This window comes from Lutra lutra, chromosome 16, assembly GCF_902655055.1.
Source record: "Lutra lutra chromosome 16, mLutLut1.2, whole genome shotgun sequence".
NCBI classification, from domain to species: Eukaryota; Metazoa; Chordata; class Mammalia; order Carnivora; family Mustelidae; genus Lutra; species Lutra lutra.
In genome coordinates this window covers 3,301,974-3,327,668 of record NC_062293.1, presented here as the reverse complement: position 1 = coordinate 3,327,668, position 25,695 = coordinate 3,301,974, and the positions used below count along the sequence as shown (strand labels likewise).

Below are 25,695 nucleotides of genomic sequence, written 5' to 3'. Positions count from 1 at the left end.
GTGTGACCTCACGACCTCCTGCCCCGTTGGTCCCCCTCGCCAGACAGGAGGCTCTTCAACGAGAAACTGCCTTCCTGACAACTCCACGTAGGGGCAGCTCCACTCCTGTCCGCAACAGAACAGCCTTGCCAGGCCCTCTCCCCATGCCCGCCCCCCGCCGAGTGTCCCATGTCAGTGAAGGTCGCCGCAGGCACAGACTTCACACCTACCCCCGGGACATCCCGCCACCTGCCAGCCCAAGGTCATTCCAAGGTCATGGCGTAGCTGGGCTAAGCCTTGGCACTGAGTCCCCGTGGCCCTGCGCTCTCTCCTTCCGCAGACGCAGGTCCCTCTTCCTTTTCGGGGAACAGCCCCGTCATCAATGGCATCTCTGAACACGCAGGTGCCGGGACGCAGCACTGGGACCATCTTTCTCTGTCCTGCACAACTGCTTACGTCTCCCCTAATTGTTCACAGACTTGTCTTTTCCAGATACGATCTCTGTGATGGTCTCAAACCTTCCTCTATGACGGTGATTTTAGTCCTGGGTCACCTGTTCACTCCTTATAGTTTTTACTTATTACGTAACCGTCCGTCAGGTACAGTCTACACATCACGCTCTGTCTGGCCCCTTCCAGGGTCTCAGGAGAGAGCAGGGAGCGGAGGCCAGGGCCATCTCAGACACTCGCCGTGCCCTGGCTCTCTGCTGGGACCCCAGACGTCCGCGTGGGGGTGGGCGGGCTGCTCGCGGGCGCGCTCCCTGTGGACGGCTCTCCCACCGACTGCACAGTCCGGGGCCCCACGGCCACTGCGGGGAGTGAGGCCCGCTTCCTCACGCACCCGTTTCACCAGCTCCTACCCAGCAGCATGCTTTACTGCTCACCGATAGGAAGAAGGAGAAAATCCTACTCCGTTTGCGTCTCCCAGACTCAGGGAAACAGGGAGGTGGCGGGGCTCTGTGAGGAAGGGCCCCTCCGCTCAGGGCCCCAAGCCACGGCCTCTGTCCCTGCTCTCAGTCGCTGCGCTGCACTAGGCGGAGGTCACTCTGCCTTCCCCGGCTGCCACCCCCCACTTCCTGACCCCAGATTTCCCGCACTGTGTCAGGAGATTTTGAGTGGAAGCTCGGCCACCGTCTCAACTCGGAGGCCCCTGCGTCTGCAGAGACACATCCTCTGATGTCTGTGGCCTGACACAATGCTGGCCGCTGCTGAAGTGGGAGTGGGACTCGGGCGATGCCCCCGCAGTCTGCACCGTGAAGAACCACGGCATTCGGGACTCTCACGCATCACCCCGGGCCCGCTCCAGAACTCAGGGCACACTGCGTAGACGCCAGTGTTTTGTTCCATTTTACTCCAAAGAACAGTGAAAAAAAATCCCAAAGAGGCTAGGATGCCACTGTCCAGATGTCTTTGAGAAAAAAGGCAAACCACGGGCCAGGCGGGGGTAGCGGGTATAAAAAGGAATGTGCCCTGGGGTGAAGAAGTGAGAAAATCACTGACTGGTCCAACAGGCAGCCCTTGAGGGCAGCTGACGCCCTCATCGGCCAATTCCCACTCCCTGCATGAGAAGCTCCGTTCACATGGTGTCGGCATGGAGGACGGCCGCCTCACCCAGGCACGTGCCAGGGTCCTGGTTCCTCCCAAACTCGCATCCGGGGCTTCCGCTAGCACACAAGTCCCACCGTGCTCTACACGTGTCAGACACGACTTTTCCAGATCTCCACGATCCTGCGGGATCCATGACCTTTACTCAGTGAAGACCTATGTCAGGACACAAGGCCCCCGCGGCCAAGCAGGACGGACACATGGGAGGGGATAGGGGGACAGCTGGGTGGCCAGTGGGAGCCCAGCCGGCCAGGCATGCTGGGCGCTGCACCAGAGGGAGCGCTGATAAACGTCTTACTTTCTCAGTTTCATTCTCACCATGTCTTACTACGAAAAAGACTTACAGGTATCTATACACGTATCTATCTGCATCACACTTCCGTCCCCTCTGAAAACCCACAGAACTTCCACAGACGAAGAAAACTTCAGACTCCAGGTAATTCCCGACTTCTCCCGCTTCATTTCACTTCCTCCTCCTCTATTACATCTTTCCCTCCTGGGCTGCTTCTCCCGAATCCGGAAAACCTGAATTCTCCACGCGGTGATTTTCATCCCCCTTTCAAGGGGCCACAGATTCCTTCTTGGCACCTGACCACGTTCCCAGTTTCTAGCCCAGCTCTCAGCCTCATCCTAATGCCGTGTGCGACGCAGGACCGCTGCCTTCTCCTGCCCCGGGCCAGAGCTAGAGGTCGGTCCCCACCATCCTCAGGGCCCCCAACTCTGGGGCCTGTCCCAACTCTTCCTCTTTACCTCAGGTCTCCTGCCAGCCCTCCCCAGGGCCACCCCTAACCACACCTGACTGGAGTCGTGCAACACAGAGGCCTGACCCACCCCCAGTCCGCGGTGGACCAGCAGATGCTCACCGTCGTGTATTCAAAGTAGTAAAGGCAGTTGTCGGTCAGAATAAACCAGCGTCTTTTCCAAGTCTTGACCCTGCCACCTGCAGAGCAAATAGAGGTGCACGTCAGACAGGAGCCAACCGGCCCATACAGGCTCCGTAACACGGAGCCCTCAGAGAGCATGAGGGAACAGGAAGCGAGGGGCAGGGCACCCAGAGGACACGGAGACCATGGCAAGATTTACATCAGTAACAAGACACAGAGCCAAAACAGAAGCACCTTTCACAGAGTGAAAGTCTGTGGGAACAGGCAGAGCAAGCAAGTCAGGTGGCGCCTGGAGATGAGCTCAGGAGAGTGGGATGAGAGCATGGCGTAGGGGAGGGCCCCAGGCGAGGACACGCGGTGCATGTCTGGCCAGGCTGGAGCAGCGCCAGCGGGAGCGTCGAGTGGTGGAAATGGGCCCACGGAGGACAAAGAGGGAAGCGGGTCAGCCCCGGTCCCAGCTACACTGTGAGGGCGCCCAGCCCAGGGCACAGACGTACGCAGGGGTTCAGATGTGTTAACCCTTCACAATCAAATCTAGAGTTTTCCTGGAATGTGGAACCCAAACTTCTGGGGCTTCACCCTCTACCCTACCTTGCTGATTATAGTGCACTTCTGTATGGCTTTCAGGCCCTGGGCCAGTGTCCTACAAATGACATCTCCCCAGAGTCCTGGAGGAGACAAGGCGGGAGTTCCCGGATCGGGGAGGAACCCACCAGTGAGTGGGAGAAGCGCTCAGGAGCCTTTCCAAGCCCAAACTTCTCACCTGAAGCGCTGACCACTGAGCTAGGGGACGGGCCCGCAGGCCAAGGGAGCACGGACAGTGGGGCCGAGAGTGCCAAAGGGCCTCTCTGTCCTCTCTAACGTCTCCGTGAAACAGCAGCGCTGGGGCCGAGAAGCTATGCTCACGCTGGGGAGGGAGGCTCGGTGGCGGCCTGTTTCAGCGAAGCTGCCTCCCGCTCCCCTCGCGGCCATGAGCCGAACCTCGCCTTGGTCTGCTTATGTCGGGGCAAGGGGCAGCTTTCTGATCGCGAACCACACAGAAGTCACGCAAAGGCCTTCCTGTGTTTCGATGCGCACGCCACTGTGTGCACCTCTTACTGCCTTGACAGACTATGCTCTTCTCGCTAAGACTTAACCTCCAGAGAACATCACTTCTCTGATCTTCGCAAAGACAGGCCCACGGGCTGCGGAGCTGATATGACCTTAGTCATGCTTTCTCTCCTGTCCCTCAGCATAGGCAGCTGAGCCGAGAGCAGGGGCGTGCTGCCATGTGCTCACACCGGGTCTCCTGACGGGACGCGATGGCTGGAGCGCCGCGTAGAACATTAAGGAGAGGCACACTCAGCCCCGGTCCCGGCATCGAGCAGAAAGCCTGCTGGACTTCTCAGTCCCTTTCTCGGCTCTGTATGGGGCCTGAAGTGTCAGGGAGGTTACGTGATCGACAGGGAACTGCACAGACCCAGGGTACGGAGGCCTTTGCCGCTGGCCGGCTCACACCGCCCACCTGCTGGGGGCCCTGTGCGAGGGCCGGCCCCCGCCAGCAGCGGTCTGCCAGTTGATGTGAGCAGGAGCCTCTGGTCCCTAAGGCCCTGGGCATGAATTCAGGAAAAAACCACAGATGGGAGTATGACATGCATGTGGAAAATGGGAAAGGCGGGGCAGGATCAAAACAAATGAGGAAGAAAAAGAAGACAAGGAATTTATTTAGAACGGGAACCGATATGTTATAAAAAGGAACACCCCGCCCCCACTTCAGAGCCTGAGAAATCAGCTCTTCTAACCTCTCGGACCTTCACCCCACACAGGGCTCTGTACACTGGACACCTCAACCCATGCTGACTCCCATGCACTCCCCCCGCAGGACCACCCGGGGGCCCTCGGGGCTTAGGAGGTCATGGAGGAGGGGTCAGATGCGACAAAGAAGGTGGAAGGACATCTAGGAGGAAAAGCAAAGCTGGAAAGATGCCCTCCCTGCTGACAAAAGCTGGATGATGTCCCCTGGCAACCGGCTGCGTTACCGAGGCCTCTGCTGCGAGAGACATCACGGCGGCCCGGGGGGAGCATTTCCATGTTGAAGGAAACAGACATGAAACAGGCAGACAGACCAATGCGCGCGCCTAGGACAGTCCCTGTGGAACTCACAGGACCTCTCCCACCCCCGAGGCGAAGGCCAGGCGTCGGCTTCCCTAGCGCTGACGAGTCCCCAAACGTGCTAAGGACAGCTCTCTCTGCGTGCGGCTCTCCGGGCAGGTAGTGCTGGAGCACACGCCTGAGGGGCTCGTCCTCCAGGAACACAAGCCCAAACCAGCAAATGGAGAGGAGAGACCAACAACATAACTAAGAGGCCAATTTTGGGTTTTTAACAATATTCACTGGAAGAGAGGAGGGAGAAAAACACAACGGAACATGAAATACGGAGCTCAGGTTTAAGGCCCTCCCTAACACCTAGGACTTCTGGGGTGGGCTTTTGGTGTTTATCTTTCTTTTCCCCCCAAACTTGGCATCCTTTGAGTTTAGGTGACGCCACTTCCCTGTCCCATGCAAAGGCAAATGTCCCAAGCTGTCTCACTGCTTCCTGTTCTGGCGGCTTTCTGATCACGGCCTATCAGAAGCACGTGGTGCCGGAAAGCCAAACCTTCCCTCTCTTCCTCCTCTTCAGAAATCACTGTAATTCACAGGTGTGGTCAATTTGAACGCGACACATACAGAATATGCCTGGCCAACGTTTCCAAGAGAAAATTCAGTGAATACTTTCTCTGCTTTTAGAAACCCACTTAGTATGTTTTCTTGCACTACCGCATTCAGTAAGTTTAAATTACTCCGCGGCCTGGTGCCTAGCTGTCTGATGCACTCTGCACTAGTCCTAAAAGGGAAACATGAACCCCTGATCCTGGCCAGTTCCCTAGGGACTGTACAGTAAGTTAGAAGCAGCAGTAACACTACCACCAGCAATTAAAAAACAAAATAACCAAAAATAACAAAATAAGGAAACGCTGTAGCAAGTACAGTGGCCTTGGCAGAGCGAGCGAGCAGGCTGGGGGGTTACATACCTCCTGGAGTTTGGGGCAAGGAAAAGGAGAGCCAAAATCATGGAAACATACAAATGAGGGAGAAAAGAAAATTAAAACAAAGAAATTAAACCAAACTCCTTAATATTAAAGTGCAATGTATTAGTCATTCCCATCTGCCCCGGGGGAGCCAAACATAAAATCACTAAGCGGGCGAACGCCACTGCTGGCACGTGAACGGGGAAGCCTGTTTCACCTGCCACATGCCGCCCGGGGAGGGCGGGCTCTGCAGCACTCCCGGAAGCCTGGCCCCGAAGATGCCGCAGAGCTGGGGGCTCACAAAGCTAAGGTTTATTAGTCTATTCAGAATCCAGAGCTAAGAGAGGAAAACGGGGGGGAAATTTAATGTCTTCCTGCAGATGGCTGTCACTTTTTAAGGTGTGTGTAGGAATGCACACACATATTCCCATGAATGCATACGTACATATGTGTGCACACAGAATACACACTCTTACACGGACACACACACACAGCTGCAGAGGCCGGAAGCCTGCCTTCTGCAGCACGTGGGTACACAGGGGTGATCCTAAGTGGCTACGACGAAAACACGGTAGAACGAGTTAGGGGTTTAGGGGAACTTTAGAAAAGGCAATGCAATGACCTAAAAGTAAGCCCCACATTTTGCTAATTTTTTTTGCTTTTAAAAATATGGGATGCCTCCTGAATGTACGTGTCATCTTGGCACAGGAGGCAAGATCATCTCTGCACTGGTCTAATTTTAGCATCTGGGCTGTCAAAGCTAACACTCAGCATTAGCATTTAAACAAATTTCACTGTAGGGGAGGTAAATCCAAGCTTGGATGTACTTTTTAAATTTCTAGTCGTTTTCCTTTTAGCTCCATCCACTTGGCAGGAAAGGCGCAGGGCAAGACGGCTGTCTCTGAGGTTATCAACTGTTTTCAAGGATTCTATTGGCTTAAAGACCTCAGAAATGTTGACCAACTCAAGAGGGGAGTCAAACCTCCAACTGGGAAGTGGTGCTTTAAGGAGAATTTATGAAGGAGTCCTTATAGGGAAATACGAGGACTTGGAATACGCTTTTTAAAGGACATACATCCTACTGCTACCTGAACTTATTTAAAAAGACTCCAGTTCAGCACTTCCCAGAGGTGTCCATTATCGCCAAGAGAGGAGTGACTTCTAACTGCACCAGGGCTGGCAGCTGAAACGGTAGCGGGCGGTGACCCCCACGAGCACCCCGGGTGATGAGGGAATCCGTGCATCAAAAGGCCAAGGCCGAAGAAAACAGAGGACCGTATCCTCTCAGGGCCAAAAAAAAGTGCCGACGATGGCCAGGGGCTCTCCCCATGCTCTGGAACAATTACTGAGATAACCACATGTGGGCACAAACGTCATGAAAACCCTACTTTTCCTTTCGGTCACTCTCTCGCCTCTAGGCATGACTGAAATCTAAGCAAGTAAGCTCACTTTTGGCCAAGGGAAGAGGAACACTTTTTAAAAATCTTTCTAAATGAGCAGAATCGTGGAAGTGGCAGATCTGGGTTGGCAGGGAGGTTTCGGGGGTGGGGGGCCGCTGCCCGGGGACGAGTGAGAGCGCCGAGGGTCGCGGTGCAGCCAGGGGCTGGGGTTTGCCATGCACGCTGCCCGTGGGGAGCCGGATGCAGAAGTGGTGATGACGCGCTGGGGTGGGGGGAGGCGGGAGCGCCAGCTACGAGCCTGTGTGATGGGAAGTAGAGAGATGGACACGGCTGGCCACCCTCCCAGGGACCAAGAGGGCAAAGAAAGGAAAAGGACCCGGTTCTCCAGGGATTGGCTTGACACAAAACGCAGCCAATCGGTTCCAGGGTAAACACGTGGTGTGCAAACCCACGGGAGCGCATTGGTGCAGGGTGAGTCTGCGCCCAGCGGTAGCCCTATGTCCCGCGGGGGCACTGACCGCATGCTCCTTTCCGGAGGCGGGTCTCCTTAAATACCAGGAGTTCACACCACCGTCTCACCGCAGCGCCTCCTGTAACCTCCCCCCACCTCCTTGCAGCACGTGCATGTGCACGAGCACGACACACCCTTTCTCTCAGTTTCTGTGCCGGGAGCCCCGACCCAGAGCGCGCTACTCACCGAGTTTCAATAGCCAGCCTTCCCGGTCTGGGTTGAAGAATGTGTGAGTGAGGTCATTCCCATCATCCTCTGGGATTTTAAAAGGCTCGTTTTTTATGCTCTCATACAGATTCTGGGATAAAAGATGACACTGCATGTCTCTGGTTCTACAAACATCTCTGCGCCCTCCCCCTTCCTCTTGTTCATTCATTGAGCATGGGTTATGTGCCGTGTCTTTGTCGGGCACCGAGAACAGAAGAACATGGCGAGTTCTGACTTCAGGCCACTCGCAGACATAAAATAAATAAGGTGCCTGATGGATAATTAAGAAAGAAAAGAAAGCAGCCTAACTTGCACTCATGCTTTCAGTTTCAAACTTCTAAACCCCTTCCCCCTCCCGATTCCCTCGTTCGCCTCGCGACCCATTTCGTGCTGGGATTCACAGTTAAATGAGTTTTAGGAGCAGACCCTCGGTGGGGCACCGGTCTCTCCCGTCCCAAGTTCACCGTCTCTGGGCTTAGAGTGTGCTCACCCGGAGCAGCTCCTCGGGCAGGTCTCCCCCGTCGTTGATGCCGCGGTTCATGGCGATGAACCTCTCCACAGTGGGCTTATCTTTGACGTTGGGGTTGTGCAGGCTGGTGTTCAACATGATGATGGCAAACGAGAGGACGTAACAAGTATCTAAAGAGAAAAGCAGCAAGAGGATCAGAAACACCCCCTGGAAGGACCACAAACGTCCAACGCAATCAAGACCAACTGCCACGCTGTCAGAAGGAGGAGACGACCGCACGCGCCTGACGCCGTCTAACGGAAACTATACACTGCAACCCGAAAACAGCCAGGCACCGAGAAGTGCGTCAAGCATCCAAGACTGAAAACGGATTATGCTTTAGATTGCAAAAGGAGACCACAGATGCCGCACCGCAATCTGAAAAACAACACGATGTATAAAAAAGAAAATACAAAATCCTGCCACAAAATGCCACTGCCCGGCAACAACTTATTCTGCTTTTATTATTACACAAGTGGGCCCAGTGCGGCATGCCACCAATGGGGCTCACGGATGCCCCCTCTTAACAAGACTGGAATCAAAACAGAGACAGAGCTTTGAATCCTGCTTTCCTGCCGCTCTTGTTAGCATTTTCCCCATGTCAATAAAGCCTCTTTTCAAGCGCGTACTTTTTATGTTTTTAGTTCTTGCACGAAACTGAAGGATGGCAGACCCGCGGAGCACCGCGCTTCCGGTGCACACTCGCTCGAGAACATTACACGCCGCCCCGCGCCCAGCCCCACAGACGCGCTCCCCACCGGTCACAGCCGGTTACAGTGTCCCTGCATTTCGACGCTGTACTTATCAAACTTGCAGTTACAAAGTAAGCGGGCCACAGAGACTCAGAACACGATTTTTAATAGGTGCACATTGCCTGCCTCTCAGCTACTACGACGTCCATTCCCACCCCTCGTTCCTACTCCCTGGCCTTCTGGATCACTCCCGACTCTTCGCTACGCCACGCCAGCTACCGTTTAAATCGATGTTCTCGGCATGAACCCAGGTCCTGTTGTTTTGGAAACTACCTAGTGCCAGGAAAGACGCCCACAGGAAGCGCTGGCCAGTGGCAGGGCCTGCGGCCACCCTACCTGTGGACTGGAACACGCCGTGGTTGCACTGGCAGTAGCGCTGCGCGAACGCCTCCATCATCCGGTCGATCTTCTGGGCCTCTCCCGGTAGCCGGAAGCTCCACAGGAACTGCCTGAGTGGGGAGGATAGGCGTGTCGCTGGGCAGGGGCTCGGGGACACCACTCCCTTCTCCGGGAACGGGGGCGGCATTTCCCATGGGTTTTAGTACAAAGGGGTGAAAGGGGACCCACTGGGCCGGGGCTTCTGCTCCTGCAGCTCTGAGCAGGTGCAAGCTTATAGTTCAACACCACGGTTCTCTTAGTCAAAGGTACAGTATTAAAGAAAATGTGAAAAATTAAGATTTTCCTATATAAGAGAATGGCTCTCCTCCTCAGACCAACACACAAGACTGAGACAGAAATAATGCTCAGGCTAATGAGTGCCCATCTCCAGAAAACAAGATGAGGCAGTGGAAAGAGAGAAGATTTTCTATCACCGCTTTCACAGCTGATCCCCTTAAGTCCAAGAGAGACCCATGACCAACAGGTCTCAGCGTGCATCACTCTCATCTATCCAAAGAGCAACACAGCAGTTGATGCTGTTGACACCCCTGGCAGCGAGGTCACCGAAGGGCGGTGTCTCAGAAGATTTTGTAAAAAAATGGGGGCACCCAGAGGGTTCAGTCGGCATCTTGGTTTTGGTTCATAAGCTGGAGCCCACTTAGGGCTGCACACCCAGCGTGGAGTCTGCTTGGGATTCTCACCCACTCTCCCTCAACACTCCCCAGCCTTTGCACGTGTGTGTGTGCATGTGTGTGCACATGTGTGCACTCTCTCAAATCTTTTAAAAAAAACACAGTAAAAATGAAAATTTACTCTCTTTCTAAGATGAAGTGAACAGCTACTGACTTCCTATTCTAGGGCAGGGGATTCAAGCGTTTTCTACACTGAAAATTGGAAAAAATTTCAAAATATAAACATTCACCAACTTCCCAGTGAAATTTCCCAAATGAAAGACATGAGGAGGAGTTGTGTAGAATTTGCCTTCAGGGCGTGCTGTCATTCTGTTCTCTTTAACCAACCAATCCTCTCCGCCTTGGGTTCTTCGGGATGTCCGAGAGCCCTCGAAACATCCTTCCATCAAAACGCCACACAGGACAGACACGGCATCGGAGACCTGCCCCTCCCACCTTCCAGAGCGCCCTCCCCAAACACACTCACCGTAGCGCCTGGACGAGGTTGAGGTCAGTGAACTCATGCAACTCCACAAATGCGTGAAGAACCTGGATATTAAACTCATCTCTAACAGGAAAAACAAAAGACGGGGGCGGGGAGCGGAAGTCAGACCCCAAGCGCCTGAGAACCCGCACCGTCCAGCCCCAGCCAGGCACTTTCCACGCTGAGTCCCGTGGTCCCGCGGGCTCCACACAGCAAGGAAGAGGCCCACATCCCTCTGTCCCGCACCTCCAGAACACCAGTCACTGTGCCCCAGAACTCAGCAGCTTCAGGACAGAACTCCCCCTGGGGACTTGAGCATGCCGGAGCTCCTGACCAGCCTGCTCTGCCCCCGGCGTCTGGCGAGGCCTCACCTCTCCCCCAGGTAGTCGCCGATGGCGGTCTTGTTGAGCCCCTCCCCTTTGTACAAGAACTGGGCGATGTCCTCACAAGTGTTCTTCAGCAGGTCATTCTCTATTAAGAACTGGATCCCCTAGAAGAGACAAGGATGCCGATGACACTCGCCCCGGAAACCTCTGGAACAGAGGGAAAGGGCAGGGGAAGAACAGGTGTCGGTGCTCTGCACACACAGGAAGGATCAACGGACACGAAGGGTCAGGGGAGCCCGAGCTGAGGAGCCGGGGCTGAGGACGTGAGGAGGGGTCGTGCGCTCTATGGAAGGGCAGGAAGCCGTGACGGACGGTGCCGGGCTCTGAGCACCGCAGCGACCCCATCGTGGAGCCCGAGGACACCGGCGGAACCCTCTCACTCACCTTTTTAGGGTCCATGTTAAATTTCTTCCTGCCCATGGCTACCTGTTTGTTCCTCTGCATGTTTTTCCTGTAAAACAACCCCGGAGCCAACGTTAGTCCTCCGGCCGTCGAGAGGCTTGGAAAGACAAATGTCACTGCACCCACGGACTTGCTGGGGGTCTGGAAAGTGCTATCAGGAGAGCACGGGCGTACATAGGTCTGCATGCGGAAGGTCAGCTGAAATCCTGACCCCAGCCCCATGTCCATTTGTTCCTTCTATGCTAGGGCTTTTCTTTCAACGTGATTTTTCAAAAAAATCTTTATCGAGGTATCATGTACGTATCACACAATATATGCATCTTTCGTGTACATCTGAACGATTTCTAGTAAGCTGACAAAGCTGTGCGGCCCTCACCATGACCGGGTGTAGAACACTCTACCACCCAGCGAGGCTGTGCCGCGTGAGCGAACGGCCCTGTGCCCACCGGCCGGCTCGCCTGCGGCTACAGCTGGGACCAGGCGAAGCGACGGTGTCTTAAGCGCTGCGGCAGGAGCCTTGCCCCAGGTTCACTTTCACCTCCCGCCAGTGACCACCTAGGCGCTCCACCGCGGGCCACGGCACAGGGCATGCGGCACAGGACGAGAAGGGGCCACGCCGCTCACCGACGCCAGGGACCCCAGGCCCACTCTTCAATCTGGGCATCTCCTTGTCACGGACTTGCACTGTTCTCTGCACAGACATTCTGGGCACCAGTCCTCTTTCAGACACGCCACAGCAAACGTTTCTCCTTGTCTGTGGCTCATCTGTTCCTTTTCACGGTATCTTTAAGAGCATAAGTTTTAAATTTTGATAGGCTCCAATGTATCCACTACTTTAAAGCTACAATTTTTTAAAATGTGAAGTTAAGAAAGCTATCATCCGGGGCACCTGGGTGGCTCTGTGGGTTAATCCTCTGCCTTCAGCTCAGGTCGTGATCTCAGGGTCCTGGGATCGAGACCCGCATGGGGCTCCCTGCTCAGCGGAAAGCCTGCTTCCCCCTCCCCCGCCTGCCTCTCTGCCTACTTGTGATCTCTGTCAAATAAATAAATAAAATCTTAAAAAAAGAAAGAAAGAAAGAAAGAAAGCTATTATCCCAAACTGACAGCACGGAGCCCGGAAGTGAAGACTGGGGGTTCTTTGGAGACCCCCACTTTGCTCGTCTCTAATGACACCGCCTGCACACACTTGAAATAACAAACTCCAACGGTCTTAGAAAGCCAGACAGAGGACTTAGGCTTAGAAAAATACAGACATGTAGTGAGTTAGAGACAGCCCAGTTAGTGCATTAAGCACTTAGAAAACGGTCTGGGAAGCCCATTCAAAACTAAACCCTGGAGGTTGCTGACACTTCGTGCCGTCACCCTGCAAACAGCCCTCGTCGGGTTGCACTAGGATACCCACATCCATGCCCTACTCCCAAGCGTCAGGGAGGCACGAGCGAGCCCCCTGGGGCACCCACACACAGCTGGGCGCTCCAACCTTTTGAAACGGTGCGAGTGGCATTAAGCTTTTCCTGGACTCAAAGAAAAGCACAAACTCTAAATGCAAACACAGTGGACAGCAGAGGGAAGGAACACCAGTTCAGAGAGTCCCTCAAGGGCTGTTTCGGGTTCAGGGGCCTTTGGAGTTCTCTGTCTCAGTGTCTGCCATGATGTGAAAGGCTATCACCTATCAGAGCCCCTGCACTGAACAGGGGGAACAGAAAACATGGGGATGCATGCGCTTGCCGGGGACCGAAGACAGAAAGTGCCCCCTCCCTTATGTAGGCCACAAGCACAGGCCAGGTGCTCGCTTAGGCTGTGGCCACAACACCCAGTGGCCGGCTGGACAGACTCACCTTTCTTCTGTGGACCCGAGGTTTTCAATTTCATTAGCTACCTCTGCTATCTCATCCTTGAGCCTCTACAAAACAGACAGGTCAGAATTAGCAGGAGGGGCCGATGCCAGTGAGAAGAGCCCCTCTAACAGCTCACATAACTCTCTCCAACCACAAACAAGACAAAATAAGCCAAAATGAAATAAAATAAGACAAACCAGGGGAAAAAAATCTTTAACATTTGGAAAATCCATCTATTCGACAAATACGTGTTGAGCTCCTACCAGACGGTACACATTCCAGGGAATACGGAGGTGGAAGAGACCATTCCTCACCTCCAGGAGTTCACTGTCTAGGGAAGCTTATCATCACAGACGCTGCGTAAAATACGTACTTCTCCCGTGAAAGGCGGCTGCCTCGATACAGTCTATCAGATCTGCGGCCACTCCGCGACTGTGTCTGCAGACTCAGGACGAGGGGCCCCACGCTCAGACTGTCGGGCCAGCGGCGCTGGGGCCGGGCTAACACTGCCGCCCAGCGGCGGGCCACGGGAATGTCCACCCGAGCTCCCGCCTCTCCGCCCCTGCCCCCTTCCATGGGTAACACAACACAGACCCTCAGAATGGACAGTCCCAGCGAAGGGGGGCTTCGAGTGAAGAACTGCTGAGACTTCTGAGGAAAAGTGAGTTGGGGGAAACCGGAGGGGGAGATGAACCATGAGAGACTGTGGACTCTGAAAAACAATCTGAGGGTTTTGAAGGGGCGGGGGTGGGAGGTTGGGGGAGCTTGGTGGGGGGTATTATGGAGGGCACGGATTGCATGGAGCACTGGGTGTGGTGCATAAACAATGAATTCTAGTACACTGAGGACTAATTTAAAAAATTAAAAATTAAAAAAAGAAAGACTTCCAAGCATTTACCAGTGAAACAAGAATCAAAGAATTAATGCAAATGATCAAATTCTACTGAAGTCGACACGGGAGCAAGTCTTTCCTTCGCACACTCTGCAGCTCTGGGGTTCCAGGGCACGTCCCCTCCCTCCCCTTCCCACCCCCAAAAGCCAAAGGCTTTGCGAAGAATTCTGCAGGAATAACATCTACTGCCCCAAGGGCTAAAATAACCCAACCAATGGCTTCTATACTTACGTCCTACAAAGCTTCACGGTTACGCAAAGGATCTTAGAAAAATGGATGAAACCATGCTTGCGGCTGAAGCACCGCACGGGGCACGGGGCCTCGTTTAACCCTGACAGCAGCCTACCAACAGGTGCTTTCGTGCCCATCTCACAGCGGAAGAAACGAAAGTTCAAAGAATCCTTTCATCTGAGATCGCTCGTCCAGGAAGAGGCAGCGCCAGGACGGGACGTGGGTCTAGCTTAGCCCGAAGTCCATGTTCCAAGCACCCGAGCCCTCACCCATGCCCCCCTCGGCAGTTAGAAGCCCACGTGGGAGTCAGGGGGGCCTAGGCTCCCCTGGTTCTGGCAACCGAGCAGGCGGGTGAGGCTTCACAAACCACCTAAGCCAGGCCTCCCTCTTCTCACCGGGAAAACCAAGGTGGTTGTCAGTCACTATGCTCTGCTCAGCACTGAGGCGGGGAGGGGGGCTGGTGTCAACTCGAAGATATCATGAGGAGACCTTTGTAAAGGACACCTGTCACACCACACGCGCCACCGCCGTGACCTCCTACCTGAATGTCGGCCAGCAGCTCCTGCTTTCTCCGCCGGATGTTCTCCAGTTCCTGGCGCTCCTCTGCGGTCAGGTCACTGGGAACTACAAGAAAGGAGGAAAATGTTACTAGGAAAGCTTTATCTCACCAAAAATAAACAGACTCTGGACACCACAAAAGGACAAGGACACCACGGAAGAAACCAGAAGCCCGTTTTGGAAATGGGGACAGCTCTGGCTCCCATTCTCCCTCAGCTTCCCCGAAGGAAGACAGCACCCTGCTCGCAGAGAAAAAGCTCGCTGGAGAGCGCTTGCCATGGAAACGAGAGAGAAAAGGCCGCCTGAGGTCAGATGAGGTCGGCTGGGGATAAAAGGGGACTGTCCGCGGAGCCCTGGCCATCTTCAGCCCTGTCAGCGGGGACGCTTCAGGCCCCCGTGAACCCGTCTCTTGAGGCCTCGGCCCCCTTGTGGACCTCCCCAGCGACCTGGAACCACTTCTGCAACTCCCTGAAGTGGGGAGGGGGTGGTCCCTGCACAACAACATGAACACTTCTGTGCCATTCGGGGACAGGGAGGGGACAGACCAACCCACACAGAGGGAAAAAGCCCAGAAGGATGTAGCCCAGCCAAGTGCCTGCTTGGCTCTGAGACTTTGCTCTCGGCCTTACGTGCTCTCCTGAGCCCATCCTGAGCACAGTCACTGAATTCCCATCACCGGACACGTCCCCTCCGAGGCCACAGCTCCTCACCTCCAGGAGCAGGGGCTTGGGACAGCAGCCCCTCGGTCAGAGGGGACACAAGCCCTCGGGTCAGGAAACCCTTGGCTCAAATCCCGCCTCCGACCCGCCACACACAGCCGCCCGCCCAGCCCGCGTCCTCAGCGGCAGAGCAGGCGTCGCAGCCCCGCACTCGGAGGGCTGTGCGTGGACGGAGGCCACCCGAGGAAGCGCCCAGAGCCCGCCTGGCGCTCCGCGGAAGCTGGAGAGCGTTGGCGACCGCAAACGGCTCCCAGCTGGATGGAGGGGGCAGCAGGCGGGTGTTTCCAGACAGGGCCGGCGCCGGCACGAGTCCGAACCGTGGTGACGGAGCCCGTGACATGGGACCAGGCCCGCGTGAGGACTCCGCGCGATCCATGCCATAGCTCGTGCGCAAGGTACAAATGCCCCCGTGGTGCATTTTACATCGACCGCACGTGGAACTCATTACTTGATGAGTAAAATACACTATTTCAACCGCTCCACGTGGGCTACATACAGAAAGTAACGCTGCATTTTGTGGCTCAGACTACATGTGCGCCGACAGCGTGGAGCAGGGACAGCAGCTCTGCCTGAAAGCACAGGACCCACAACTGTGTTTCTGCGACACTGAGACACTACTGCGGTCACAGCCACTTACTTTCCCCAAACAGTTTATACAAATCACGGAAGACAACAAGAGAGGGCAGAAGCGACAAAGATGATGTGTAGAGCACAGGTCGACTACCTCCATAAGATAAGCTGGCTTTTTTTTTTAAGCAGGCTGCACACCCAGCACGGAGCCCAACATGGGGCTTCAACCCACAACGCTGAGATCGAGACCTGAACTGAGATCAAGAGTTGGGCGCTCAACCAACCAAGCCACCGAGGTGCCCCTAACTTCTCCTTTACGCAGAGTTCCCCCGACCCTTCTCTAGAAAAGTGCTTTTAAACTTCCCCAAGACGCACTAAAACATGCATTTGCTATCACGGCCTGATCTCCATACACAACAGTACCAAAAATGCACCTTCTTCATAGGACAGCCACTAGCATTTTCTATCCTTTTACCCTTCGTTTTCTTCATGGTGGCTGGGATGGCACAGCCTAACGCACCGAGTCCCACAGTAGGAGGCACCAATGTCAGAGGCTAGAGGGTTCCGGCAGATGACAGAAATCCAGCCCAGGTCACCTTCCGAGAGTGGCCTCGCTGCATCCCTGGAACTCCAGGGAACGCTCATCAGCGCTGCCTGAGCAGCTGGACCCGGGACGCGTCCGCTCGGGACGGGGCGCACGCCGCTCTGGAGCAGGAGACTCTACGGACACGTGCTCTGTTCTCGAAAAAAGCACACTTGAAGCAGGGCACTCTAGTTTCTCTCCATCTCACAGAGCAGACTTTGTATCCCATGAAGACTGGAGGATCCCTTTAAGAAATAATTTCCTGAGGTTCTAGAAGACAAATATTCTTCTAACATAACATGGTTTTGGACATTTGAGGCAACAGTTCATTTGTAATAGCTATTCCACAGGGGAGAATAACCAGGCTGCGGTTCTGAAGCCACACGAAGGTGTGATCAGATCATCACGTCCTTACCCAAGCAAAGGCAAGACTACGGCCCTCGGACGAGGCTGATGAAAAACAGACCCAGCATGTAGAAAATGTGCATCTCAAGACTTGCTGTGCACCTGGAGAAGCCAGTGTTTCTCCTTCCAGAGTGGAAAATCTCTGCGGTTGCTTTCTTTCCAGAACCTCACACTCACCCGGTCCTGGTTAGCCTTCGTGCATGACCACTCTTTGGGAAGGTCACCATCTAGCCTCTGGGGCACCAATTCAGAACCTGCTGCTGATCCTGCCCCTGCCAGCACACGATCTTGGAAACAGTAAAGGAATTTTTTTAAAAGCTATAAACCTCCAACACCAAAAAGTCATGGAGAGGGACCTATGGCAGAAGAGGTTTCAACAAACTTCTGGGACAGAGAGCAGAGTGCCAACTCCTCCTTCCAGGGGCCGCGGGGGCACACCCCGGCCGGGTCTGCAGAGCCCGGCACAGTCCCTGACAGAGCACAGGCTGTGGATGTCCGCACCCCCAGCCGAACAAAACCCCTGAGCAAGCAGCTGAGCCGGGAGACCGGGCACTGCCCTTCCGGCGAAGCCGGGTCCCGCCAGCCAGACGAAAGCAGAGCCTCGATGCACACGAGACCCGCCCCACACACGGAGCGCCCACTCGACCTTCTGCCACCGCGTCTTACACCACAGAGACGGCGGAACCTGCAGCCCAGACGAGCATGAGCAAGGCAGGGAACAGAAAACCCATCCTGGAGCCGAACAAAAGGAAACTTCAGAAGAACAGAAAACTCTAAAAAAGGGACAGTTAAACAATACGCTCCTGGAAATTAAACCTATTTTTGTCCCCCAGCTTCCTCCCATCAAAAAGGGGTTAAAAGATAGAGGGGGGCACGTGCAGAACTAAGAGCAAAGAGACCTGAAGACAGAAGCAGAGACGGACTCACTCGGGGAGACACTCACGTAAAAATCCCCAAGTCAGAGGATTCGAGATGATCCTAACCCTCCATGAGCAGGAAGGGGAGGAGGCAGCCGGTGTGACAGTGGGAGACAGAGGGGCTTTCGAGGGTCTAAATAAAAATGACTTTGACCCTAGAATTAATTCGCAGTCGATGCGGAAGACAAAACAGGATCATTTCAGACATAGGAGAGCTCCTCCGGGAGGAGGAAGACGTGCACACCAGGTCGGGGCAGGAGCAGCCTTGGGAGCCCGAGGAAGCGCGTGTGCACGTGTGCGCGCTCTCGTGCGTGGACGGGAAGGTGACCGGCGGCCGGCAAGCAGCCCCTCCCAGAGAAGGGACAGGAAGACCACCGAGAAGCATTTCTAAGATGTGGAGGCACCACGGGGCCTTCTCTCAACGAACAAAGAGGATTCCGGGACACAGAGCAAGCATGAAGGGGATCGCGAGGCGGCCACAGCGGGCAGAGTTCAGGGGAGGCGAGGAAGCAGAGTCCTCTGGGCCTCCTCGATGGGGGCAGCGCCCGAGAGAGCGCCAGGCCGAGCAGCAAGTATATCCGTGCAGTGGTGCACGCACAGCCTCTCAAGCCCCGGAGCCGGACCGCAGACGCGGCCTGAAGGCTGCCCGCAGTCACGCGTTATTGTCATGCAGGCCAGAGTGAGGGGCTGGGGGAAGGCAAGGCGGGTCCCCATGGCACCTGCTTACAAAACCAGGGACAGAGCTAACAGATCAACGAACAAGAAAATGAAGCTGTAAATATGTGTATGCAAGTCCCAGAAGTGGAAACAAAGGAACCAAACACTGAGGAACCATCCAGAATGGACAGCGAGAGAGCGGAGAGAATGATGTGAAGTGGGAGGGGTTGAGGGACCATCTCTAACTTTGATAAACCCGTCAGCGGGATGAGAACATTAACGTGCACTTGGCGGCACCTACCAGAAGAAAACAGCCAGAAAAAGCGAATGACTAGTGGCTGCTTCTGGGGAGTGGGTCTGCGAATAGAGAGGTGGGTCCTATCAGCTCCTAAATACTGGCTCAAAAAATACATGTAGGCACTACTGTATTTTAAAAAGGATTTTATTTACTTTTTTGAGAGAGAGTGCGCACAAGAAAGCAGAGGTGGGGGCGGGCAGAGGGAGAGGGAGAAGCAGGCTCCCCACTGACAGGGACCCCACCCCCACCCCAGGACCCCAGGATCATGACCTGAGCCACCCAGGTAACCCAATACTCCTGCACTTTTAAAATGAAAACTTTGTAAAAACATTCGTCTGGGGTCCCCAGAGAAGACAGGCCTTCTGTGGCCTGAGGTCAGAAGGGACCCGCACCGCAGCAGAATAAACAAAACGTGTTCACGCGTGCACCGACCTCCCGACATCAGCCTCGGGATCCCACTGCCCACCGCGTGCCAGCCTGAGCCGCCTGCAGTCACGGCGCTGCCTGCCTTTGGGTTCAGCAAATCACCTGAGAACTTTCACAGAAGGGCTGGTTTGCATCTCATCTGTCTCGTGCAGCTCTGCCTGCGACCAGGAGAAAAGCCAGCACCCCAACCCACGTGCCTCCCGCACCGGAACTCCTCAAGGGCAGGTCGCCTCCTCACTCCAAGCCCGGGTGCACACACTGCTCCGGAGGCAAGTCAACGCCGTGGAGAAAATGCTTCCCTTCACTTAACAGCAGAGAGGATCCAAACCACAGCTGGGGAGGGAGGGGGTGTGCGACCCCCAGGATGGGGCAGGCCATGCCAGGGCGGGAAGGCAAGGCACAGTCGCGCACGTCCCACACCCCACGTGCCTGGAAAAGCAGCCTGGGCCCCAGCGAGGGCACGTACCAGTGCCGTGGCTCTCCCTCAAAGCCATGAGGGTTAAACAGAAAAGATCGGCTGACGCTGACGGGCCAGATGGCAGAGAGACAAACAACCCCCCCCACCGCCACGTGGCTGCAGCACGCTTCTGTGCCAGGAAGGCGGCTAAGCCCCCTTCTCTAGAAAAGAATGGCAACCAGTGAGGCAGCAGCCTGAGCACAAACGATGGGGGGCAGAGCGCCTGGGGGTCTAGAGGCCTCCCGAACACACGCCTGCGAAGGTTAATTTACAAGGTGTCCCCCTTCCAGCAAGGGGGCCAGGGCAGGATGGGCCCTCCCCAGTCCCTTGCAGGGTTCCAATTCAATGCAGGGGATTAAAGTGTGGACAACAAGGGACCATTGTGCTCAGCTGTGAATAGAAAACCCACACAAGGGAAGCTTCCATTTATTTCTTTATTTAAATGTTGCTCTGCAGACTTTACCAGTCGCAGAGCCCCAGAGCTGCGATGCGCCCCATCCAGCACACACAAAGGAGGACTGTCTTAAAGGGACAGCTCCCATCAACAAGCACACGGCCGCAATCCCGCTGGGCTCGGGCTCCCCCTCCGCAGCTCCCCCTCCAGCTCCCCCTCCGCAGGCTGGAGCAGGTGCCCAGTGATCCGCCATGAAGTCCAACCAAGAAAGCAGTTCTTCTGAGAGCAGTTTCTGCTCAGCAGGAGCACAGGCGGCCGGCCGTGGGCCAACACAGACCACTCCGTCCTACATCCCTGGCAGTGTTAAAGGTGTGCTTCAGGACGGAGACGCCACTCGCGGAGGTCCTCCTGCGACACCAGATCCCTCTGCCTGGCTCTAAAACACGCCACTCGCCTTGTTTTTCCAACCGTGACCATCAGCCGTCGCCTTCTTATATATAGCCCCTGCCTTTCAGTGGAGAAGAGGGGTCCAAATTTAAACCAGCACAGCAGGGAAATGTTTTAAGAAGGGAGGCCAAGAATCTAGAAAGGTCCTCCTTACCCCCCATGCCTGGAGAAGGTGAACAGGCAGGAGAGAACACCCTAGACCAAGTTCCCACCCAGGCTAGGGAGGGCATCGGTGTGTCTGGACACTCTCCGGGACCAGAGGTACCCGCTGGTGTAAGCAGGGCCAAGCCTTCGCAGATCTGTGTGTTTTAGGAGACTGAAAATACACAGCCTCAGACACCCGACTGGGAGCCCCAGCTAGAACAGAGCAGCAGTGGCAAAGTACGTGCTTTCCTATACCCTCTCTAGAAAGTGCTGCCAGCTCTAGAGAGAACCCAGCCACTTAAAAACAGCTTCTGGGTTCGAGAGGACATATCTGGGATGCTGTCCAGGAGTAAAGGCGATTTCCTCCCCTCCAGAGACTTAAAGGTGGAAGGGCCTGCGTCTACCAACCTCGGACCTGTGCAGATCCTACTGGTTCGATGCCTCATGCCGCCGCACCCGATGGGCTGAGTCACCTGGTCTCCCAGGAAATCCCAGTGACTTACAATGTGAAAGACTCAAGAGATTAGAAGGAACTCGGGCACTGGAGACCAGCATTCAACAAACTTTCACAAACCTCTCAATCCCAAACCAACGCCGGAACACCTGGGGTGAGATCTTTGCGGCAAGGATAAGGCGACGACCCACACACAGAGCAACTCTCAGCAAAGAGCAACACGGGGACACGGAACACAAAAAGCTGCGATGAGTAAGGAACTGCAGCGAAAGCCTCGGTCCCGAGACAGGGACAGGCCTCAGGACGGGCCTCAGGACGGCCGGCACGCCCAGAGGGCAAGGGAGGGAGGAGGACAGACACAGCACAGCCACGGGACCAGAGCCGGAACCTGGCTGCGCCGCTGATCACATCAGACCTTTACAGAAAGTCTGCTGACTTCGGAAAACCAATGACTCCTCCTTCCTACTAAGTCAAGACCGGGCATTCTTTCTAACCTGCATACACTGTCATTCCACGTCAAGAAGGAAGGACAGCCTGACACCGGCTACAACCCAGGTGAGCCCTGAGGACAGCGGGCTCAGTGGAAGCAGCCAGCCATAAAAGGCCACTTTGCTGAAGGATTCCACCTCCCTGAGGTCCCCAGAGCAGCCAAATCCACAGACAGAGAGTAGGATGGAGGCTGCCAGGGGCCGGGGGAAGGGAGCAAGGGGGGCGGTGCTGACCAGGGACCGAGTTTCCATTTTACAAGGTGGAAGCTTCTGGAGCCTGGCTGCACAACACGGACTGTCTGGAGCACTACCGAACCGTCTGCTTACGACCATCAGTTTTATCTCGCGTGTGCGTCAGCACCGTGAAAAGTAAACTGAACGTACGGAAAGTTAACGGCAGAGCCCAGACTCCCTGACGTCTGCTTACTGTGGTCCTCCCGGCCGGCGCGCGGCGCGCCTCACCGCGGTTTCTGGCCCAGGAGATTTTATTTTTTTGAAGGTTTATTTATTTTCAGGGTGGGGGGAGGGAGGGAGGAGCGGCAGAGGGAGAGACAGCCCCAAGCAGATTCCCTGCTGAGCGCAGGGCCTGATCTCACCACCCGGAGATCACGACCTGAGCTGAAACCCAAAGTCCAACACTCAAGCGAGGGAGCCACCCGGGCGGCCCCGCCTAGATTTTGAAGGAACTTGAGCACAAAACGCCACCAGGAGTGAGATCAGCACGTGGCTCACAGCGGATACTCAGCGCAGAGAGGCCAGCGTCCCTCTAGCAAACGGCCACGCGACCATTTACTAGTCCAGTTTAACTTCTCTCCACACAAAAGCCACCAAGTCTCCTACTTCGGAGGAAGGACAGATACGTTAATGATTTTACTGCCATTTTCTGCATCTTTAAGAAAAACTCTGTTCCAGGGGGGCGCCTGGGTGGTTCAGTGGGTTAAGCCTCTGCCTTCAGCTCAGGTCATGATCTCAGGGTTCTGGGATCGAGCCCCGCATCGGGCTCTCTGCTCGGCGGGGAGCCTGCTTCCTCCTCTCTCTCTCTCTCTCTGCTGCCTCTCTGCCTGCTTGTGATCTCTGTCTGTCAAATAAGGAAATTAAAAAAGAAAGAAAAAGAAAAGCTCTGTTTCCGCCTCAGTCTTGGAGCCGGCTCATTAGTCCAGAGAAGCTACTCGGGGTTGAGGGTGGGAGGAGGACCGCTGCTGGGGGCCTTCCTCGCCAGGTCATTCCAGGATCTCCAGCCAACCCCTCACCCTGCCCCAACTGGAATGGGCGGTCATCATCACGGCCCTTCTCAAAAGAGAACAGGTATCGAACAGCCCCACAGACGCCCAGCGGGCTCAGGTACTGCGGCAACTCGCGATGGCAGGGTTGTGAGTTCAAGCCCCATGTTGGGTATAGAGATCACTTAGAAACAAAAGCTTTATTAAAAAATGAAAACAGACCCACACAGCCCCATAAACTTAGCGGGGGAAAGGGTATTCTGTCCTCTTACCTTACACACGGAAGTGGACTGACACATTTTATCCAGTAAGTCCTGAGACTCCAGCACTAACCAGCCAACCAAAGGGAGATGAGGTCAAATTTCAAGGTAGTAAAAGGGACGAAATCATAAAATTGTACCCTTAAAGTTTGGTTTAGAAAAACAAAGTTAGGGGCACCTGGGTGGCTCAGCTTTCAGCTCGGGTCATGATCCCAGGGTCCACTGAGCAGGGAGCCTGCTCCCCACCGCCCCGCCTGCCTCTCTGCCCACTTGTGATCTCTGTCAAATAAATAAATAGAATCTTAAAAAAAAGAAAAAGAAAAAGAAAAACAAAGTTAACATCTGCTTTCAATGAAAGGTAAAAACTAGAGAACAATCTAGAAACCCTCTCCACCTTTTCTCAAGCCTGACAGCGATAAGATCTGCTCCGGCTGGAGGTCTGCAGCAGGACTCTCTCAGGCTTCAGACTTCCACTCTCTGTCTGCAAGGCTGTCTTTTTTTTTTTTTTTTTTAAGATTTATTTATTTATTTATTTGACAGAGAGATCACAAGTAGGCAGAGAGGCAGGCAGAGAGAGAGGGGAAGCAGGCTTCCTGCTGAGCAGCAAGCCCGATGCAGGGCTCGATCCCAGGACTCTGGGATCATGACCTGAGCCGAAGGCAGCGGCTTAACCCACTGAGCCACCCAGGCGCCCCCTGCAAGGCTGTCTTTAAAAGATCACAGGAACGGAAAGCAGAGCTAGAACCAGCTCAACAGGGGACAACCATTTTCTTGCCTGGCCCCCTTAAGACAGAGGCAGAGTGCTTAGCTCTTGGGGAAACCCTGGGAATTCCCTACCAAACAGACAGACCAAGTCATCTGAGCTCGCCGCCCTTTCTCCTGAGGCAAGGGCTCCAGGAACACCCCTGTGCCGGATGCGGCACCCCTTCCGTGGCACAGCTGTGTGGCCACACCCCTTTCAGTCCAAAACAGAGGCTTGGGGGGGGTGGTTTTAAGAGGTCAGTTTTCTCTCACTTCACCTGCTCTTAAAACCTATTTGTATGCCAGCTCTTGGTAAAACCTTCATTTCTTGGCACACTAAAATATTCTCTGTCCGTCTGATCGCTGGAACGGACCCCTAGGATCCAATGAAATGTGCAATTCCAACTCCTTTCCTGGGCGTACTGCTGGGAGGAGGGCTACCCACTCCCAGGAGTGGTTCCAAAGTCCTCAGAGGCACGCAAAGCTCACGGGCTGGGTCCAGAGGGGAGAGGATCACCCTGCATCCGTCCCTCTCTTCCTGCTGTCCTGTTTCTCACCTCGCCGAACCGGGGCCACCAAAATTGGCCATCAGCTTGCTCCTGAACCTCAGGCCTAGAAAAAAACCACACTGAATACTGGAACATCTACCCCAAGAAGCCAGTGGAAAACCCTAGGAGGAGAGAACATGCAGAACCCCGAGGGGCTCATGCAGAGACGGCCGCGTGCGCAGCACATCACGGGCTCTGCTGCCAGGAGGGGAGAGGCCCGCAGCGGAGCACACCCGAGCGGACCGCACACTCCGCATGACGCCCTGCGCGCCGAGCTCACGCGCCACCGCCCGGCCTCTTACCCAAGGCGAGTCCCCTCTCCGGCAGCCCCCGCAGCCCCCGTCAAAGCCTGGGCCGCTCGCTGCTCTCCGCTTCAGAGGCCATGGTGGGCCGGCACCGCGGCCCCAGGGCGCCAGACTCCCGGGAGCTCCCGCAGCCCCCCGTGGACGGAGGGACGGAGCCAGCACGGCATGTGCGCCGGCACAGCCAGGGTCGGGGAGGAGGCCCGGGAACAAAAGCCGAGTGGAAACCGAGGACGGAGGGGAAGGCTGGTGGGGACAGAGATGGCCGCGGAGCTGCCGCCCGGCTGACACTCGTGTGTGCCGCTCGGCTCAGCTCCTCGCGGGCGCATTTCCATGAATGCGATTACAGCCCGGCCCCTCCTACTCCCCCCCACGCGGCCTCCTGGGGGAGGGGTGCAGATCGCTCTCAGGCTGCACTTGCTGTTCTCTACCCCAGAAGCAGAAGGCTGATGGCTGCTACACTGGGAGAATGTTAACCCTTCCCTGAGGTGCCCTCTCATTACTGAGCGGATGGACGAGGGGGCAGACCTACAGGGCGGGCGGGGCGGGGGGAGGCTGTTCCATCACACTCGGCACCTGGCCACCCCTCCTCCTGCTCTGCACCCCGGGAGCAGGCAGTCATGCTGACCAAAGGCCCCCGTGCTCCGGGGCCCAGGCCTCGCATCTCCACACAGGTGTGCTCCGGCCTTTCCAGCAGAGACCTGGCCTCCCACTCCCACACCGGAGGTGGCAGCGGCACATTCCAGCACATTCTGGTTAGCAGCAGCTCGGCAGGCTGATCTCGGGGACAGTACCGTAAGGAGGCCTGTGACATGAAACATCACCGCAGCCCGAGAGCCGTGGCTCTCAAACTCAGAGGACCCGGGGACAACCCACGGGCACCCTTAAACACACAGACTTGGAGCCCCAGCACCCAGGACGTGAGTTCCATGT

General features: G+C 55.5%; 1 protein-coding gene across 6 annotated transcripts in view; it reads right to left on the bottom strand.

Annotated features, from left to right (window-relative positions):
• Positions 1-25,695, bottom strand: part of CYTH1 (cytohesin 1) — a 79,177-nt gene that overhangs the window by 5,917 nt on the left and 47,565 nt on the right. For 2 of the 6 annotated variants that reach the window (XM_047706506.1, XM_047706505.1), the window contains exons 2-10: positions 14,716-14,798; positions 13,052-13,116; positions 11,196-11,262; positions 10,797-10,915; positions 10,429-10,509; positions 9,229-9,341; positions 8,123-8,271; positions 7,611-7,723; positions 2,447-2,525 (exon numbers count right to left, since the gene is read on the bottom strand). In XM_047706506.1, the coding sequence (XP_047562462.1) occupies positions 2,447-2,525; positions 7,611-7,723; positions 8,123-8,271; positions 9,229-9,341; positions 10,429-10,509; positions 10,797-10,915; positions 11,196-11,262; positions 13,052-13,116; positions 14,716-14,798 (869 nt within the window). Of the gene's footprint in view, positions 1-2,446; positions 2,526-7,610; positions 7,724-8,122; positions 8,272-9,228; positions 9,342-10,428; positions 10,510-10,796; positions 10,916-11,195; positions 11,263-13,051; positions 13,117-14,715; positions 14,799-18,819; positions 18,823-24,762; positions 24,782-25,695 lie in introns of those variants that run through there. The other 4 variants (XM_047706502.1, XM_047706503.1, XM_047706504.1 and 1 more) reach the window with 3 other exon arrangements.